The 18,690-nt window shown below is 47.8% G+C and overlaps 1 protein-coding gene across 1 annotated transcript in view; it reads left to right on the top strand.

Moving 5' to 3' along the window:
- The first annotated feature begins 8,861 nt into the window (after positions 1-8,861).
- Positions 8,862-18,690, top strand: part of LOC145406359 (uncharacterized) — a 110,745-nt gene continuing 100,916 nt past the window's right edge. Inside the window, exon 1 of the mRNA XM_080277519.1 lies at positions 8,862-9,152. Coding sequence (XP_080133645.1) covers positions 8,918-9,152 — 235 coding nt within the window. The 5' untranslated portion in view covers positions 8,862-8,917. The remainder of the gene's footprint in view (positions 9,153-18,690) is intronic.

Raw genomic sequence — 18,690 nt, 5'->3', positions numbered from 1 at the left:
GCAGTTGGATTTTTAGGACCGCCCCCACACCTTCCCATGGTGGCGGGGGCCACTTCCCCCAAATACCGCCCCCAAGTTTACAAGATGAAGCTGAACAGGGTGAAAGCCAGACTTCTGGTCGACAAGGGAGCGGCCAGATCTTGCCTGTATAGCCATTACTTCTCCCGTCACAAGTCGACCTTTGACCCACTATTCCCGACGGCTACTCACCTTGTGGATGCGGGGGACGGCCCCTTGCCAATCCATGGGGAACACAGGCCCTGCGCGTCGACACCCATCAGCCGGCGTCCACACACGACAAGTTCATCGTGTTCGACTCTTCCTGCCGCAGTTATAACGGATATCTGGGGCTGGACCTGCTACAGAAGTTAGGGGCCACCATTGATTGCGACAAGATCAGGTAAAGTGAATAGCACTACGATCAGGAGTCCTAAGGCAGGGAACTAAATACTGTCACTTGGGGAAGTCTAGGTTATATCTATCAGGTTGAGTTCTGTTCACTAGGGTCGTGGCACTGTTTTCACTGTTGGCAGTCTAACTCGTTCGTCCGTTGTGTTATTAATTATTGTTATGGCACTGGAACTTCCTTAGGCTGCGTTCACACCAAGCGATTCGATTCGATTCAATTCATGGAGAATCATATCGATTCATGATTCGTCTTGATGCGACATATTAATTCCTATAGGAACTGTTCACACCAAGCGAATCAATTCAATTCAAATCATGGCGATTCAAGGCGATTCAGAATCACTGATGCGCGAGGGTCCATTTTTTCATCAGTCACGGCGATTCAGTGGAGGAGTGAGCACCATGCTACCGGACGTCCTGATAAATTTAGTGAGAGAGCGACGTGCTATTTATGATGCTAGTGATCCTAAGCATCGGGACAGGGATGCCATAGCGGCTTTATGGAAGGATATTGCTGCAGAAATTAAATGCACAGGTGAGTTAAGTCATAAATGAAGGATGTCTATTTTTTTACTGTATTCACAGCCATAAATAAAGGATGTCTATTTTCTTAATATATTCACAACCAGAAACAAAGAATTTATACTTATTTTTACTCTATGCACAACCAGAAATAAAAGATATGTTTTCTTAATGTATTCTGTATTCATAACCAGAAATAAAAGATGTCTTTTATACTGCATGAAACACTACTTCTTCCAACTTTCAGACTTTTTAACAGTTCACTTCTTACCTAAGGTAAATGGCAATCCTTTCTTCAACTCCAACTGCACGTCGGTAATTAGTATTCTCTTTTCTTATGTTGGGTGCAGTCAACTTCACTAGCATTTTAAACTGTTCATTGGTCATCCTAAAATAATCATAAAACTTGTCTGAATTGTTTATCAAATCTGGGAACAAGTGTCCGAAACTCCCAAAATCAGGTCTTTTTGCATTAATTTCATGCACCCATATTCTTCTTGGACGCCTACGCCTACGCCGCCTCAGCCACAGCAACACCTCTATTTCAGCAAGAGCGTCTACGTCCATCCTCGTTCAAGTCAGCCTTTGCACTACTCCCTGTTGATTCTGACAGTTTGATTCTGTCGGTATGAACGGCGCTGATTCAAAATGAATCGAATCAATTGATTCTCCATGAATTGAATCGAATCGAATCGCTTGGTGTGAACGCAGCCTTATGATCTCAGCATGAGGCTATATCACTAAGTTGGTAGCGCATCCACTCAGACAGACACTTCTTTCACTGTTCGGCTGTATTCATTGTCTCACAGTTACTTTACTTATTCTACCTTTCTTTTACACTAACACTAACACTTTTATTTCTGACTTCCCCTATTCTGATAATTCACTGCTCTGTCCTTGCTTCACTGTATCACTTTCACTGTGCTTTCACTGTCACTCACTTTCGGGACTGGGTGTGGTGGCGGTCAGGTACAAGGGCGGCGGAAACAACTCAGCCTAACTACTGACGGGGACGAGTTCTGCTGGGGGCCTCCGTATTCAGGGGCCACGGGATCACGCGTTGCTAGGGCGTCCTCTCTCGTCCAGGACTGCTGGTGGCGAAGGGTCCCACGCTCTCGGGGCTCGGGGCTGGAGTCTGGCCCTGTGGGCAGGGGCCGAACAGCTGCCTGAATCTTTCATTCAGGCGCCTGACGGAGGATGAGGGTCTCCGGCATCGGGGTGTAGGGATGTCCCGCCCGTGAGTCCTGGGGGCAGTCTCGAGGTCCCATGGGCTGCATTCCCCAGTGGTCGGGGACGCCGTCAGGAGTGGGCTGCGGTGTCGGCCTCCATCGGGGTCTGTCAGGTGAGGCCTCTCAGGGACCGACTGTAGTGAGAAGAGCCCGGTGGTGGTCAAGGGGCCTCTCCAGTAGTCCTCCAGGCTGGGGCCTCCCTCTGGGTTGTAGTCTAGTGTAGGGGAGTCAGCACCTGACTGAGGAGCGGCTACTGGCCTTCTCCTCTCATAGGGCCTGGCTACTGGCTGTGGCCTTCTAGAGGTGCGGCTACTGGCCCTCACAATGGCCCAGCTACTGGCTGTGGCCTAGGGTAGGGAGTGGCTACAGGTCGACTTTAGGGCACCTTCGGAGCGGCTACCGGCCGTCTCCTGATTACCTCCAGAGCGGCTACCGGCTGTCTCCTGGTTACCTCCGGAGTGACTACTTGCCGTCTCCTGCAGGAGGGGAGACCGGCTACAGGCCGTCTCTGTTAGGGCACCTTCGGAGCGGCTACCGGAAGCCTCCTGACGAAGCCAGGAGCAGCTACCGGCCATCTCCTTATTGCCTCCAGAGCTGCTTCCGGCCTTCTCCTGTTGGAGGGTCGAGCGGCTACAGGCTGTCTCTTTAACCCGCCCCATCCCGACGTTTTTGGACCTTTTTTTTTTTTTTTGGCTCAAACATCCGCTTTTGGTGAGAAACGATCAAAAATTCATAGAGAAATCGCTCACCTGAGGTTTAAAATACCCGATTTAGGTACGAGTACTTCCTTACCTGACTGGGTTTTCTAACAGGCTGGCACCAAAGAAAACGAGTTCTATGGAAGGGTAACTATTTTATCCACTCATAAACAGTATTTATTTATTTACTTGGTACGAATTTATATGTAGTACAAGAGTATATTGGTTTTCAAACAGTAATATAGGCATTATAAGCATTGTTTCACTCACTAACTCATCACCATTCATGACCTTTTTTTTCCCACATTACCTGATCATCATTTCTGACTGTTTCTTCCTTTAATGCTATGTAAACTTTGTCCTCCACATTGTCATCGATTGGGGAATCACTCTGGCCCTGAATGTCTTTATTGGCCAGGTCACTGGTAACAGGTGAATTGCCGAGACAATGGCGTGCAGGGGGGGGGAGAGGTTATGCGGTGTAAGGCATTGTTCCTGCTTGGCATCTTGTAGAGGAATAGAGGAAGGTGTCCCGTGTATTCGTGCCAAAAATCACTCGCAAAATCACTCACGAAAATTGAAAATTGTGCAATTTAGGGACCTTGCAATGTTGCCACGTTAATTCACGTCGCTGGGACGGCGCGGGTTAAGGACACCTTCAGAGCAGCTACCGGCCATCTCCTTACGAAGGCGGGAGCAGCTACAGGGTGTCTCCTTATTATCTCCAGAGCAGCTGTAGGCCATCTCCTGTAGGAAGGTAGAGCGCCTACCCGTTGTCTCAGGGGTGCTGACTGGAGCTAGAGTAATAGCCCCACCCCAACCTTGTCGAGGATTGGGTCACCTGCAAGGTAGTTGTGGTTTCCTGCTATGGTGGCGGCGGGCGAGTTCTGGGTCATAGGGGTGCGCAGCCCAGGCAGACTTACGTTCCTCTCGCTCGGAGCTGGACTGCATGCTGTCTGCCCCTCCATAGGCTCCTTCTTGGGGTGTTGTACCATCCTTGGAGCCTATACCTGGCCTTTTAATATGCTCTCATTCCATACCACATCCACGTGACATAGACGGAATCTTATATCAACTATAACACATCCGCGTGACATAGACGGAACCTTATATCAACTATAACACATCCGCATGACATAGACGAGATATAGGCTGCCTTATGCTACACCCACGAGACATGGGACGGAGAAATATATCACTTATTACCTACTTGTGTGACAGGGATGGGTGACACTATTGTGACACAGTATTCTTGCATAACCTGGACACAGAGAGTAAACTCTTAGTACATTCACTTGGCATAGATGGGATAGAACTATGGAGGGGGGGGGAGTGTGGAGTATATGACAACTCAGGGACAGAGGCACAACACTGATGATTAGGGGTAGTTCACTGTGTTGCACTGCGGGGGGGGTCACACATGGAAGGCGGCTGGGACCTCACGCCTTTGTACCAACACTACCGATCAAAAGTAAGCTTTCCTTTGGATTACTGATTACTGCACAGGGGGAGGGGCAGGAGCATCACTAGGGATGCTAGGGGGGGTCTGTCTCATGCAAGGGGGTCTGTCTCATACAAGGTCATGCAGTAACACTGATGGGGAGATGTGACAACAGCCTTAGAGTCTCTCTACTCATGGGAACAGGTGGTGAGGGGCGCTATGGTGCGCCAGGTTCCCGTTACACTGGCAGTCACAGGTGGCAGCCGGGCGTAGGGGGCGGGCCATCAGGAGTGTGTTCCCGGTGTAGGTCACTGTCGGGATTGTCACGGGTCCTGATGGAGCTGAAGGGGGGGGGGCCCTTTCTCAATAACGGCCTTAGGAGAGAGGTGGCCCTTGGGCCTAGGGCTGAATAGGACCAGGAGACGCGCAGCACGGCGCCTACCCTTCGTTGTGGTGGATGTCCTGGGGGCAGACCTGCCCAAGCCCAGGCCAAGGGTCAGCTGCAGGATGGGTGACACCCTCATTGAGTTGCGGTCATGTCCAGGAGAGGTGGCCGTCAAGAGTTGGCTGCAGCCTCCTGCATCGGGAGGAGTATGGCAGCTGCAGCGGGTGGTAGGGGTGGCTCGTCAACACTGGGGGCTGCAGTCTCGCCTCTGGGAGGAGGCTGCCAGCGGTGGCCTGCGGCTGCTTGCTCTGGGGGAGTCCGGCAGTGTCTGTCGGTGGTGAGGGTGATACCACAGCGACAGGATGCCTGGCCTCAGGGTGGTCTCGCCCTGGCTAGTCTCAGGCGGGGTACCTGCAGGGGAGCAGTTCCCCTCCTCCGTACAGGAGGAGCGGGGAGAGGGGTGCCTCGTTCTGTTGCAGGAGGGGCAGGCCGAGCAGGGGGCGTCACCCTCAGTAGGAACCTCCAGGGTCACAGAGGGGGAGCAACTGGTGGTCTGCTCCCCAGCTTGGCGGGCTAGACAGTCCCTGTCAGAACCCCGTGCTGGGGTGTGAGAGGGAGACCCAGTGGGTGCTCCTTCACCCAAACAGACCCGGTGCATGGGCACTGCCTAGGTTCCTACTCGGGGCAGTGACTGACAGAGATCTGGAGAACGCTCCTTCTGGTGGCCATCTGTCCCAGGGATGACCAGAGGAGGAGGTCTGGTGGACTCTGCCCTCCTGCCATCAGGGGAAGGCAGCTGAGGGATGACCGGTAGTCTGCCCCTCAAAAGTAGATCTGGTGGACACTACCCATGGGCCTGCCTCCCTCCTAGGGAGATCCAGTGAAGGTCGTCTGGGAGACGTGCCGATGTGCTGGCTCCTGAAGGTGGGTGGCAGAGGAAGGAGAACCAGTGGTTGCTCCTTCCATAGCAGATCTGGAGGGCGCTATTGTGCCGCTGCTCCCCTGGGGTATTGCAGGACATGAGGCTCTGGTGGAGTCCCCTCCTCTTGTGAAGGCTGATCTGGTGGACATGGCGTCCGAAGGCCTGCTTGGGACTTGACTGTTGCAAGTCCCACCCCGATTCTGGCAAGTGCTCTCTCTGTCAGAGTGAAGTGCACTTAAATTTCGAACTGCCTCGTGGTCCGGCTGCGAAGAAGAGGGGCATCGGATCATGGGAGAGATGTCGCTTCTGCTCAGAGGGTGGAAGAGCCTCCCCGTCATCTTGTGGGACGGGGGTCACCTCCCTGTGCCCTTCTCCTGGGGTGGTGGTGTCTGACTCTGCCGAGCGGGCATTTCATATATATATATATATATATATATATATATATATATATATGCTACATGTTCAGAGCCCAACTCCTTGTTTTCTGGACACGAGCGACTGATCTGGGGTTCCCTTCAAGACCGAGTCTGGAGCATGCAACTAGAAGGGCAGGGCTTTAAAACTCGGGTCAACCAACCTTACATGCATATTGCTATAAAGATAATACAATGCTTAAAAAATACACTGTACAGATTAAACACACAGTATGAGACAGGAGGACTCAGGTTGGGCTGCTGGCAACTGGGCTGCTACAGGTGTCGTTCTGGTGTGGGAGGGGTCCCGTCGGGCATGCTTTCCCTCAGGAAGCACAGGACCACTGCTAGGGGCCAGGTCGTCCGAGGTGGGCTGCTGGGTAGTGTAGGGGGAGGCCTTTCTCTGGTGGGGCCTCAGTGAGTATGTCGGTCCTCGGGACTGGGGCCGGACAGGGCGAGAAAGCACACTCCTCTGTGCCCGCTCCTGGAGGAGGACTGCTAGTTCGTGGGGCCAGGGAGGTCTCATCCTGGAGTCATGGGGGCGCCCCTGGGTGACTGAGGGCTGCTGTCTTGCTCAGGTCAAACAGCCGTCAGGGGCTGCCTGTGGCGTCTCTTCCTCTGAGAGTCCAACAGCGAGGGGCGACATAGGGGTGCTGGCTGTAGGGAGCATATCCCCAGACTCACGATGGGACCACTCCAAATCCTCTCCAGCTGCAACTCCACCAGGGGGCTGGCTCTGTGGGGAGAGTGAGAAGGACGTCCCACTTGGCCTCTGGATAGGTGAGGCAAGCAAGGGACATCCTCCGTGAGGGGCATCACAGGGGTAACAGACGAGGGGCGGACAGTGGCCAATCCCTCCCTGGCGCAGACAGTGGCTGTTGCTGCATATCTGCCTACCCCTGGGACAGCAGGTGAGAGATGGATGGTGGCTGATCTCTCCCCGGTGCGGACGGTGACCGTCGCCATGGTCCTGCTCCCTGTGGAGGTGGCAGACAAAGGATGGACAGTGGCCATTGCCGCGGTTCTGCCCTTCTCTGGGATTTCAGACAAGAGACGGACGGTGGCCGATCTTTCCCCAGCAAGGACGGTGCCATCACCATGGTCCTGCTCCCAGTGGAGGCCGCAGGTGAAGGACGTATGGTGGCCGACCCTTCCCCAGCACGGACGGTGGGCATCGCTGCGGTCCTGCAGGGGGGTGGTAGAAGAGAAGCATACAATGGCCGACTTCTCCCCAACGCAGACGGTGGCTGTCGTTGCGGTTCTACATGGGACTGTGGAGGTAAAGTCCCACCCGGATTCTGGCGAGTGCTAGTCTGGCTGGAGAGTAGTCAGCTGGGATGGCGTTCCTCTGGTTGGCTCCGTTGAGGGGAAGATGGGCACAAGGTGGTGGGAGACATAAGCCCGTCTGGCCTGGGCCCTCCGTGTGCTCTATGCGCCTTCCTGTTGTTTCCCCTTGGGATTGGTGTTTCGCCACCCTGTCCGTGGTCTCCCGTTGGGTTGGGTATTTCAATATACTGTATATGCGCGTTGGGGGAGAGGGGGCTCAGATTCCTGTATACTAAAGTAGATGCATTAATATAATGATGACATGTAGTCATCTATTTATATTATCTACTCATGGCAATGATTGTTCCCAGGGCTGTTTCCTCTACTATTTAACACTCGTTATAGTACAAGTTGCTGTATCTCAATGGGAGATCGAAAAATCAACCCCTCCCTTAACAAAATATTCTGTAGATTACTGATAATAATAGACTGTGCGTGTGCATTTGTACTTTAGATGCCCTGAGGGTTGTGAACTATAACTATCAATGCAAGGTTCATCGGGTTAAAATCAAACCACATAAACGTGTTTCTGACTGGCCGAGTGCTTTTTCCGAGGTCTTACACAAATACTCATAGCCTATACATACTTGCTCCTCTTCCTGTCCCCTGACGTTACCTTCCTTTGATAAACTATTAGCTGGATGTCATTTAGTGCTGTTCCTCGTCGCATTTTTCTCTACACTTTTTTCCGGAGAGCAGATGATGCTAGTAGAATTGGTTTAGCAATTTATCCAACTTCTCAAAATAATTGCAGTTCATCTACATGTGTACTACAATGCATTGAATTTCAAAGTGCCACTTCCCAGCGGTAGTACTATACAACCAGTACTGTTTTACTTTTTGTAGTTATTGCAGTCATTCACTGTCAGTGTGCTACATGTTCGGGATTACATGATTATCATCCTTCCTTTTGATATAATAGTTCTGGTGCAGCTAAATTAGTAAAGGTTAAGAGTATTGTATCTGTCATGTGTGGCTGTGGTGAAGTGGCAACAATGCGCCTTATTACTGGTGGCGGAGGCAGGCGTGGAGCCATGGAGGTCTTGGGACCCATCAGCTGATTGTCTCGGAATCACGTTTTCGCCTTCGTAGCGTTTCCTGTGGCCGCGTCGCTGTCGTTGTAGAATGACAGGACTAGTTGAAGCACCACTCTACCTTGCACGATATAAGTGGAGGTTAATGTTATTGTGTGTTACTGTAAATTTGAGGTGAAAATCTCGGCCTTGGGTGGAAGAAGAGGGCCACGGGAACATAAACAAAGATCAGGTGGCGACCAGCTGAGCCCGTCTTGACGTTTCTCTACCCGTGTCTCGCACCTCCATACATCTCACATGGCCGATCTGCCTTGCCTTTGAACGATGCTCTTCGATAACTCTTTGTATACCATCATGTAAGAGTGAAAAAATTGCATTGATGGAGTTCATATACAGTTGCTGGCAAGGCCTTCTTCCTAGTTTGCGACCGGTATTGGAAAAGATGAAGCTGTGTATTGCTAACGTTTGTTTACCTTTCTGTGGTTAAGTATTAATGTAGAAAAGAATTATTTTCCCAACAGTTTTGTTACTCTACATATATGAAAATGAAAACGGCTGGGAAGATTGGCGAGTTATCTGGGTGTTCTGTGCGCTACCTCGACTGGAGGACCTACCACTCTGCAAGATCTGACTGGGGGCCATCCGTTGCATCATCCTCATTCCTCTCCCGAAGGCTAAACTCCTCCAAGAACCTTTACCGGAAGGATCTGTATGCTCATTATGGGTGTGTCAACGCAATCGAGTTCTCTTACGAGGGGGATCTGCTAGTATCAGGTATCCGGCTTTGACAGATGCTTAGGGCTTAAGTATTATAATTTTTTTAGGTTAAGGTACGCTTTATTTGAAGCAATAGATGCCCCATATGAAATCAGTTTTTCTTCTGGATTGTCTTATATTTTTCTGATTATTTCTGGGGTGGTAAATAAACATTTCTTGCTAAATTTATTTTCCCCTGATGTTTCAGCTATGTTCTGTGTCAGCTCATTTGATTTGTCAAGTGTAATGCTGGAAAGGGTGGATGGGACTGTCCTAACCTAAATGTTTATCTAAACCTAACCTAACCTAGCTTAACTCTACCTAATAATTTAATTTAATCTAACCTAACCTAATCAAACCAACCTAACCTTGCATGAAGTTCGGAAACAAAATCACCCTTTCATTATGCTGAGAAAAAATTTTCCATTATGCCTTCAACAAACAACTGTAGGTACGGCTTAAGGAACCTGATGATAAAAACACCAGAAAATTATTCAGCAGGAAAAGGTAATTTACCACCATGAGAATAGTTAGAAATATTCAGAAAACAAAGTGGAGGAATATAAATTGGTAAGGCCCTTCTACTGCTTCAAGTAAAGACCTTTACCATTTTTTAAAGGTGACATTACATCGTTACCTGTATAAATACAGTATGTAGCTAACCTTAAATATGGACATTTTGGTGGTAAGTTTAATTTTCCAGATATTCATCATAAGAGACTAGGTAGCTATGTATGGGATGGCCAGTATCTAATGCACTTCTTCCCCTCATGGGCGATTTCTTGAGTGTTGTGGTGACGGCTCAGTTATTATCAAGGTCTATCCTGCATCATTTATTCACTTCCTGCACCCACCACCATACCCACTCCCACACCAGCAGACTCAGTCAACTCCACAACACACAAGATTCCACCAGGTGAATTTCTTGTGAAGTTCTGTTTGCGGACTACCTTGTACACGCACCGCAAATTGATTTAGAACCTACACAAAGAATTGCTGTAGGAGAGTTGTCTGTCTTTGCTTTGTGTTTCCACCTCTGCCAAGTGAATTTTTTGGGCAAGAAGTAACTGGCAACTCCTCTGGTGTTGGTGGGAGGTGGTGAAACACTCAGCACGTCAGTGCTTGCCCAGAAGCGAGAGTGGGAATATGTGTTCCTGTCGCTCTGAGCTTACACCTTCCTCTTTTTTCGTATGCACACTGCTCAAGGGATGAGAGGGTCCGTATCATTGCATGGAGGCAGGATAATGTCCCTGTCAACATGATTTGTGAACATACTGGACATGCAAAGTTGACTGTCATGAAGATTCTTGCTGCAGCGCACGGCCTGCCACCTAATATCATACCAGAGCACAAGCATGGCGATGGAAAGAAGAGGATGACTTCCAGAGGTACAGATAGGCCTATGCTTCTGAAGAGGGAAGTAATCAAGAATCCTCGACTGACAGCAACAGAATTGAAGAGAATGCATCCCCAGCTGTTACAAGACGTCTCAGTTTGAACTATCCAACACTGCTTGCAGAAGGAGCTGGGTGTGCCAAGCCACACTGCAGCCAAGAAACTGCTTCTCACTGACCACATGAAGAAGCAGCGCATTCAGTTTGCCAAGAAGTATGCACAGTGGACATCAGATGAGTGGAGAAAAGTTATGTTTCCCGATGAAAGCACATTTCAAGTGCTCCAGGTGCGTTCTGCCAAGGTTCGTCGCCCTGCCTCTCGTAGTCGATATGACCCTGCTTACACAGTGCCGACTGTTAAGCACCCACAGTCAGTAATGGTATGGGGGTGTTTCTCAGGTGAAATGGGAAGGAGAGGCCTCTACTTTCTTCCTAAGAACTTGATGATGAATGGTGGCTGGTACATTCAAGTTCTGAAAGATCATTTGTTAAACTTTTTTGCCTTTCATGGGTGCAACTTTTTCATGCATGATTCAGCTCCATGTCACAAGTCAAGAAAGTTGACAAAATGGATTCAGGATAATCAGATTGAGGTCCTCGACTGGCCTGGCAACAGTCCGGATCTATCTATTGCCAGATGCCACAATCCCATAAGGGGTGGCCATTTGACTTTGAGTTATTTATTTTATGGGGAGGAGCACTAATTCTCCACCAACCCACTTGTTGACACGTAGGGAGCACGTATGGTTTGGTTATATGGTTACCACCCAGCGTAGTAAATGGTTTCTTGGCTTACAGGAAACCATTTGGCTTGTCACTCAATGTAAAGCCACCTGTAAAGGAAAAAAGAAACGCAATAAGAAGTGACAGGAAAGATGGGAGAAATATGAAGAGAGGAGGGCAGACACAGAAAAAGAATGATAAAGGCTAAGGAAGAAGTAGGCAGCTCTACATCAAGTGAGTGGATGATTGTCGCCATAGATCTAAATCTGATAAAAAACTTCTGGGCAAAGATGGAGAAAAATCATGGCAGAGAAGAAGACACCCGATCTGGAGAACCTCAAGACTGAACTGACAAATGTTTGGTGCAAAGAAATGTCCTTAAATTACTTTAGAGATCTAAGTAATTCCATGCCAAAATGCATCCAACTGGTCTTGAAAAACAAGGGAAACATGATTTCATATTAGTGAATGGCATTTCATGAACAAACATTGTGATATAGCCTGCTATGATTTGTGTGTTTTTTAATACCTTGTTGGGGGGAGGTCCTAAGTCAATTTGCTGTAGCTGTATATGAGACCAGCATGTGGATTCTGTATAGTTGTTTCAGTGAACTGTTTGCATTCTGGATGACTGGTTATACAATAAGTGGATAAACCTATATACTTTATGCATTTTTTTTTTTCCCCTTTCCTCATAACCTTGATTCCCAGTGAATTCCATTCTGTCATCACATACATGTACCGGTACCAGTGTATCTTGAGGTGTTCAGCTGGATTATGTATCTGGCTCAGGGGAGGTGGATGCCTATTCACTGCATAGCTCCCGGTCACCCGTAGGCAAGGTGTAGCACCTGTTAGGTCACCAAGAAGGTATATAGTAGGTGGGTGGTTATCACTGCCCCCAAGATGTATTACCATGGAAGTGACATGGAGCTAAACCTGTTAGCTGGCCATGCACAACATTCCCTGGCAGAGAACTCAGGCAGATTCACCAAGTAGTTTTAGTAGTCAGTCAGGGCTGACACTCATAGATATCTCCTTTACACAGCTCATGGTGGGGGTACACATCATCCACACACCTTCTGTAGTGCTGCCTGCTTCTTTCGTATCTACCATACTTTTTTTGGGTTTGTCCTCTCTTCTTATTTCACCCATACTTCCTCTCACTGTTTATTACTCTTCTTTCCACTTCAGGTGGCTCTGTGCTAAGTGACAAGCCAAATGGTTTCCTGTAACACAGGCAACCATTTACAACACTGGATGGTAACCATTCAGCCATATAGTGGGGTCACATGGACCCTCCTGTGGTGCCTTTGTTGACTGGGTGGAGATCCAAAAGTGGCATCCACTCAGGAATGAAAACACACTAGGCTAATCCCCACGGCATGTTGTGGTGAAGCATTGACAGCTGCATGGGTACATTGGTTCACTACAGGAAAGCCCTTCAGGGATAGTTGCTTACCTGCAGTGGATGGGTCTGTTCAATCAGACAGATTGGAGTAACACAGTAACAACAACCACACTGCTCTTGGGGGATATGCCTCCTCCATTTTCCCTTCACTACCTCATGCAGGACCTTGCTCTAACCCTGGCGAGGTGCTGTTGACACATGAAGGCAACTGCTGGCTTGTGGTTGATAGCTTTGCTTAGCCAGACAGACGGGGGTAGAGCAACAACAACAATCATTATATCTGGATGAATCAGAGATTATCAATTAAAGAATGTAGTTCAAAGCAAGCCCGAGGACATTAAATCACCTAGGGGGATCAGAGTGGCTTCGTGGAGTGTGGGAAGTTTGAGGGGTAGAGCTGGGGAAGAGGTTGAGGTAATGATGAGGAGGTGGGTGGATGTGGTATGTGTGCAAGAAGTCCTGTATAGGGGTGGATCAGCTGTGAAAGGTTGCTGGGAGGGATTTTTGCTGTAATTTGTTTTGGCAGGGTAGGAGAGATGGATATGGGGATGTGGGTGTGTTGGTTAAGGAGAAATGGGTAGAATATGTCATGAATGTTATGAGTGTGCGTTATAGGATAATACTGTAGTAGTGAAAATTTTGTTCAATGGGATGATTTTTGCATTATATCCGCATATACTCCACAGGCAGGCTTGGATGAGGTAGAGAAGGATAGATTTTGGGATGACCTGATATGTGTAGTAAGTGGTATGGGGCATGATAAGATGGTAGGATTAGAGGAGATTTAAAATGGTCATGAAGGTGAAGCTGCTCAAGGATATGAAGGAGTATAGTACATGAGGGATGTGCATATGGTACAAGAAATGAGGAAGGGGAAAGGATTCTCGAGTTTGGGGAGGCAACGAACAAGATTGTGTGCAACACACATTTTAGGAAAAAAGAGAGTAGGCAGATTATGTAGCTATGAGTCTGAAGAAAATAGCAGCCAAATAGACTATTGGGTATTTCCTGGTCAGAAGGGCTAATAGGAGGATAATGAGGGATGTTAAAGTAATAGAGAATGAGGAGTGTGTGCAGCAACACAGATTATTGATATGTAACATGGTGCTTAAGGAGCAGGTGATGAAAAAGAGGGCCTATGCACCTAGGAGGAATATGTGGAAGTTGAAAAACTAAGCGGTAAGGGATGCCTTCTATAGTGAAATGAGAGTGGTGACTGAACAGGGAGACATGGATGGAAGTGTTAATGAACAGTACAGAGCCCTCAAGACAAACCTTGTGAGAGTTACTGATTCAGTATGTGGATGGACAAGAGGCCCACCAAGACATAAAATGACTTGGTGGTGGGATGAGGATGTAGAAGCTGCAGTTAAGGAGAAAAGAAGGCTTTTCTGGGAATGGAAGAAGGATGGTAACAAAGAGGAATACTTGGTTGCCAAGTGTAGGGCTAGAAAAGAGGCTTACAAAGTGAAGTCTGAGTTACAGAGACTTTTACTTGATAACCTAAATTGTGGAAGAGATGAATATGATTTTTAAGGTGGCAGACCAGATGAAGAGGGAGAATAGGGATATCATGGGTGAGCAGTGTGTGAAGAATGATGAAAGAAGGGTAGTGGTGAACAGTGGGGATATTAAAGGCACATGGAGAGAGCATTACAGCCAGTTGTTGAATTAGTTTGACTGGGACAGGGAAGGTTTTGGATCCATCATATCCAGTGTTTGGCCTTTGGCCTTTGATTGATGCTGGTACTGTGAGCTGGGCAATAGGAGGATGCAGGTGGGGAAGGCAGCAGGTGGGTCTGGGTTGACCACTTAAATGTTGAAAGCCTCTGGAGATATATGAGTGAAGTTAGTCACTATAATAAAAAATATAATACTGTACTGTAATTTGGTTTTATGCCAGGTATCCCCAAAGGGCTAAGGCGTTGCCCCTGGGTAGAGGACTTTGGACTGGAGCTTGTAGCATTTTATGACCGGATGCCCTTCCTGATGTCTATCAATGACCCTTGGGTGGATTCAATCCTCCGACCCTTCGGTCAGAGCGGAGCGCTCTAACCCACTGAGCCACGGCTGCTGATAAATATGATTATATGTGAGTGTCCTGTCCCAGATGATTGGCTGAAGAGTGTAATTGTAAATGTGTACAAGGAGAAGGATGATGCACTGGAAAGGAAGAAATTAGAGAGGCATAAAGCTGTTAGACCAGATGATGAAGATAATAGAGTTCTAGAAGGTATGATTAGAGAAAGAATGAATATTGATGAGATGCAGTTTGGGTTTATGCCAGGCAAAGTGACCACTGATATCATATTCATTGTTCACCTGCTTCAGAAAAAATATATAGGAAAGAAAAGGGAACTGTACTTTGTTTTTGTTGATTTGAAGAAGGCCTTTGACAGAGTCCCGAGAGAGGTGGTGAAGTGGGCAACGAGAAAGCTTGGGATCGAGGAGTGGCTGAATAGGGAGGTTATGGCCATGTGTGTGGGTGCTCACGCCCAGGTAAGAGTGAATGGAGATTTGAGTGATGAGTTTTCTGTGAATGTTGGTGTGCATCAGGGGTCAGTCTTGAGCCCCATGTTGGTTATCGTGGTACTTGAAATCCTCTCACTTGACTTCAGAAATGGACTCCTGTGGGAGATGTATGCTGATGATTTGGTGTTGATTGCAGAGAATGAAAGGGAGACAGAGGAAAGATTTAGGAAATGGAGAGAGAGTACAGGGCACAGGGGCCTAAGAGTAAGTGCAGATAAAACAAAAGTAATGGTATCTAGCGCTGGGAGCAGGACTGTCAAAGAAGAGGGAGAGTGGCCATGTGCAGTTTGTCATAAGGGCATAGGAAGTAATTCCATCTTGTGCAGTGTTTGTGATAAGTGGGTACATAAGAGATGTAGTGGTATTAGAGGTAGACTGCGAGCTAATACTGATTTTATGTATACAGTGTGTCTGGAAGAGCATGTGGATATTGCCAGGCAGGAAAGGACTGAATTTGCTGGTGAGTCTCTTGAGTGTGGAAGAATTTTGATTTTGGGGGGACATGTTATGTGCTGGAGGTGGGGCAGGAGCTAGCTCTGTGGCTAGAGTGAGGAGTGTGGTTGGAAGAATTCAGGGAGCTGTTGCCTCCCCTGACATTCAGAGGGTTCTCTCTCTGTGCTAAGGGATCTTTGTATGTGGCTTGTATTAGGAGTGTAATGCCGTATGGTAGTGAGATCTTTGCAGTAAAGGTAGAGGATATTCATGGGCTCAAATGTACAGAAATGGCAATGATTAGGTGGATGTGCAGTGTGTCCATGAGGGTAAGACCTGGGGGGGCTAGGTTTACAATGGAAGATTTGAGATGTAGGATGGGACTGGAGTGTATTGATGCTGTGATGAGGAGAAGTAGATTGAGATGGTTTGGGCATGTGGAAAAGATCTATCTATCTATCTATTGCCAGATGCCTCAATCCTGTTTAGGGTGGCCACAAACAAATCGCCTCCACGTCACCCTGTCCCCCGCCATTTCACTGCCCTGCTCCCAACTCACACACCCCTCTCTCATATACCTATCCACCCCATCCCTTCATCTCATCCTCGGCCTCCCCCTCCCTCTTCCCCTCTCTACCTCACTCATATATACTCTCTTCGTCAGTCTTTCACCCTCCATCCTTTCCACCTGGCCAAACCACCTCAGTGTGTTCCTCATAACGCTTCCTGTCAGATCCACATCCACGCCACAACGCTTCTTTATATCCCCATTCGTCAGCCTGTCTCTCCATGTGACTCCACAGGCATCTCTTAAATAACTCATTTCCACTGCTGTCACTCTTGACTTGTGTCCTTCCAACAACGTCCAAGCTTCACTTCCATACGTTAGAGTTGGTATCACAATACTGTCATGTAGTAACTTTTTCACCTCCATGCTCACTTCCCTGTTTCTTATCACTGCTTTCAAGGAACCAGCAACCTTTCTTCCCTGCTGTACCCTTTCCAGCACTTCACCCTCCAAACCTCCATCCATACTCATCACACTACCCAAGTACACGTACTTAAACGTACTCACATTTTCCAATTCCTCACTATCCACCCTCACTGTACATTCACTGACTTCACCTCTCTCAAAGACCATCACTTTACTCTTCCCTACATTCACCTTTAGATTCCGTTTCTTACACACTCTCCCAAACTCATCCACCAAGCCTTGCAGCTCCCCTTCGTCTTCACTCAGCAACACAGTATCATCTGCAAACAACAGTACAGGGAGTTTCCAAACACTATCCTCTCTCACCAGGGCCACTCCATCATCCACTACCCTACCTTGTACCTCATTTATTACCCCATCCATGTACAGATTGAACAACCATGGAGACATGACACATCCGATTCAACCCAACCTTCAAAGAGAAAAATTCACTTAGTTCACCATCCACACGCACTGCAGCCTTAGCACCATCATATATACTCTTCACAGCATTCAACAACTTCCCATCTACTCCATATATTCTTAATACCGGGTACTTTCCACAATCCTTGTCTATCCACCCTGTCCTATGCTTTCTCCAAATCCATGAAAGCCACATACAACTTCTTTCCCTTCTCTAGAAACTTTTCCACTAATGATCTAAGAATGAATATCTGATCTACACAACCTCTTCCTTTCCTAAAGCCTCCCTGTTCTTCTCCAACTAATTCCTCTGTTTTTTCTCTAACTCTGTCAATAAGTATCCTACCATACACTTTTCCTATTATACTAAGAAGACAAATGCCCCTATGATTACCACACGCTTCTTTTTCCCCTTTTCCTTTGTACAAGGAAATAATTATTCCTGACATATTAATTATACCTGGAAAAGATGGGGGATGATAATTGGGTGCTCAAAGTGAAAAGTGTTAATTTTGGGGGTTGAGTAGCAAGAGGTAGACCGAAAAAGACCTTGGACGAGACCACTGAGTGTGACATCAGGGTTAAGGGACTAAATAGGGAAGCTGCCAGAGATCGAACAGCATGGAGAGCGCCATTATGTGACCAAGACCAATGCATGCAAGCATGTTGGAGCCTTCAAAAATGAAAACAAAAACAAACATGGTACAGTATTTAGTTTTCAGTCTAGTACTGAATATTTTTCAGATGAACAGATGTGAACAAGTAAGTGTAGTAGGGTTAGCCCACGGATTATCATAACTTTGGTACTTAAGAGTATTTCATATTGTGATTTAGTATACAGTATTACCGAGATACCAGTCCTGTAGCGTCAGACAACAGTACATATAGCCTATTTGCACATTCTGAAAGGCAGTGTTTCGTGCTTGCACAGGCCAGTCTTCATCTGTTGGTGACATTTCAAGCTGCACTATCTCCTGCAGCATTTCAGTTGAGTCTCCTAACCATGAAGTCCCATCTCAGGATCTCATTCCATCTTTCTCCTAAGTCTTTTTACTGGGACTTTTCCTTCCATTTTCAGGTTAGTATGCATTTCATCCATTTACTCTCAAATTTGCTTCACATGTTTAAACCACCTCAGCCTGTATATGCATTACTGCATTAAAACTCATGCAGTAATGCCTAATCTCCAGACTAAATCTTATACGCATTGTTGTGTTCTGGCACTGTGGCGCCGTACACTCCATCTTATCAATTTCATTTTAGGCTAGTACACATCTCTGCAGACATTTTACTCATATGCTGCCCACTTTACTGGTATCATAGAAATCAGTGTCATAGTAGTTATGTATGCCATACCGCACTTATCCCCTAAAAGATGGCCATCAGAATGTTTTGACACGCTCAGGACAGGCATAATCGGCAGGTGCGATATAGTGAGGGGTTTGTGGGAGGGATGTGGTGGGGGGTGGGGGGAAGATGGTGGGGGTGTTGTGGGGTGGTGGAGGGGAGTGAGGGGATGATTTGGGGGAGTGAGGGGATGGTTTGGGGGATGGGGGTAGGGGGTTGGGTGGGGGGTGGTGGGGTTGGAGGGTGGGGTGGGGAAGGGCGTAGGGGTTGGAGGGGAATTGGGGTGGTGGTGGTGGGTGGTGGGTTAGGGTTGGGGTGGTT

Source organism: Coenobita brevimanus, chromosome 70 (genome assembly GCF_032717465.1).
Source record: "Coenobita brevimanus isolate Jiangsu-jjx chromosome 70, ASM3271746v2, whole genome shotgun sequence".
Classification (NCBI taxonomy): domain Eukaryota; kingdom Metazoa; phylum Arthropoda; class Malacostraca; order Decapoda; family Coenobitidae; genus Coenobita; species Coenobita brevimanus.
This window is presented reverse-complemented; position numbering and strand designations above follow the sequence as displayed.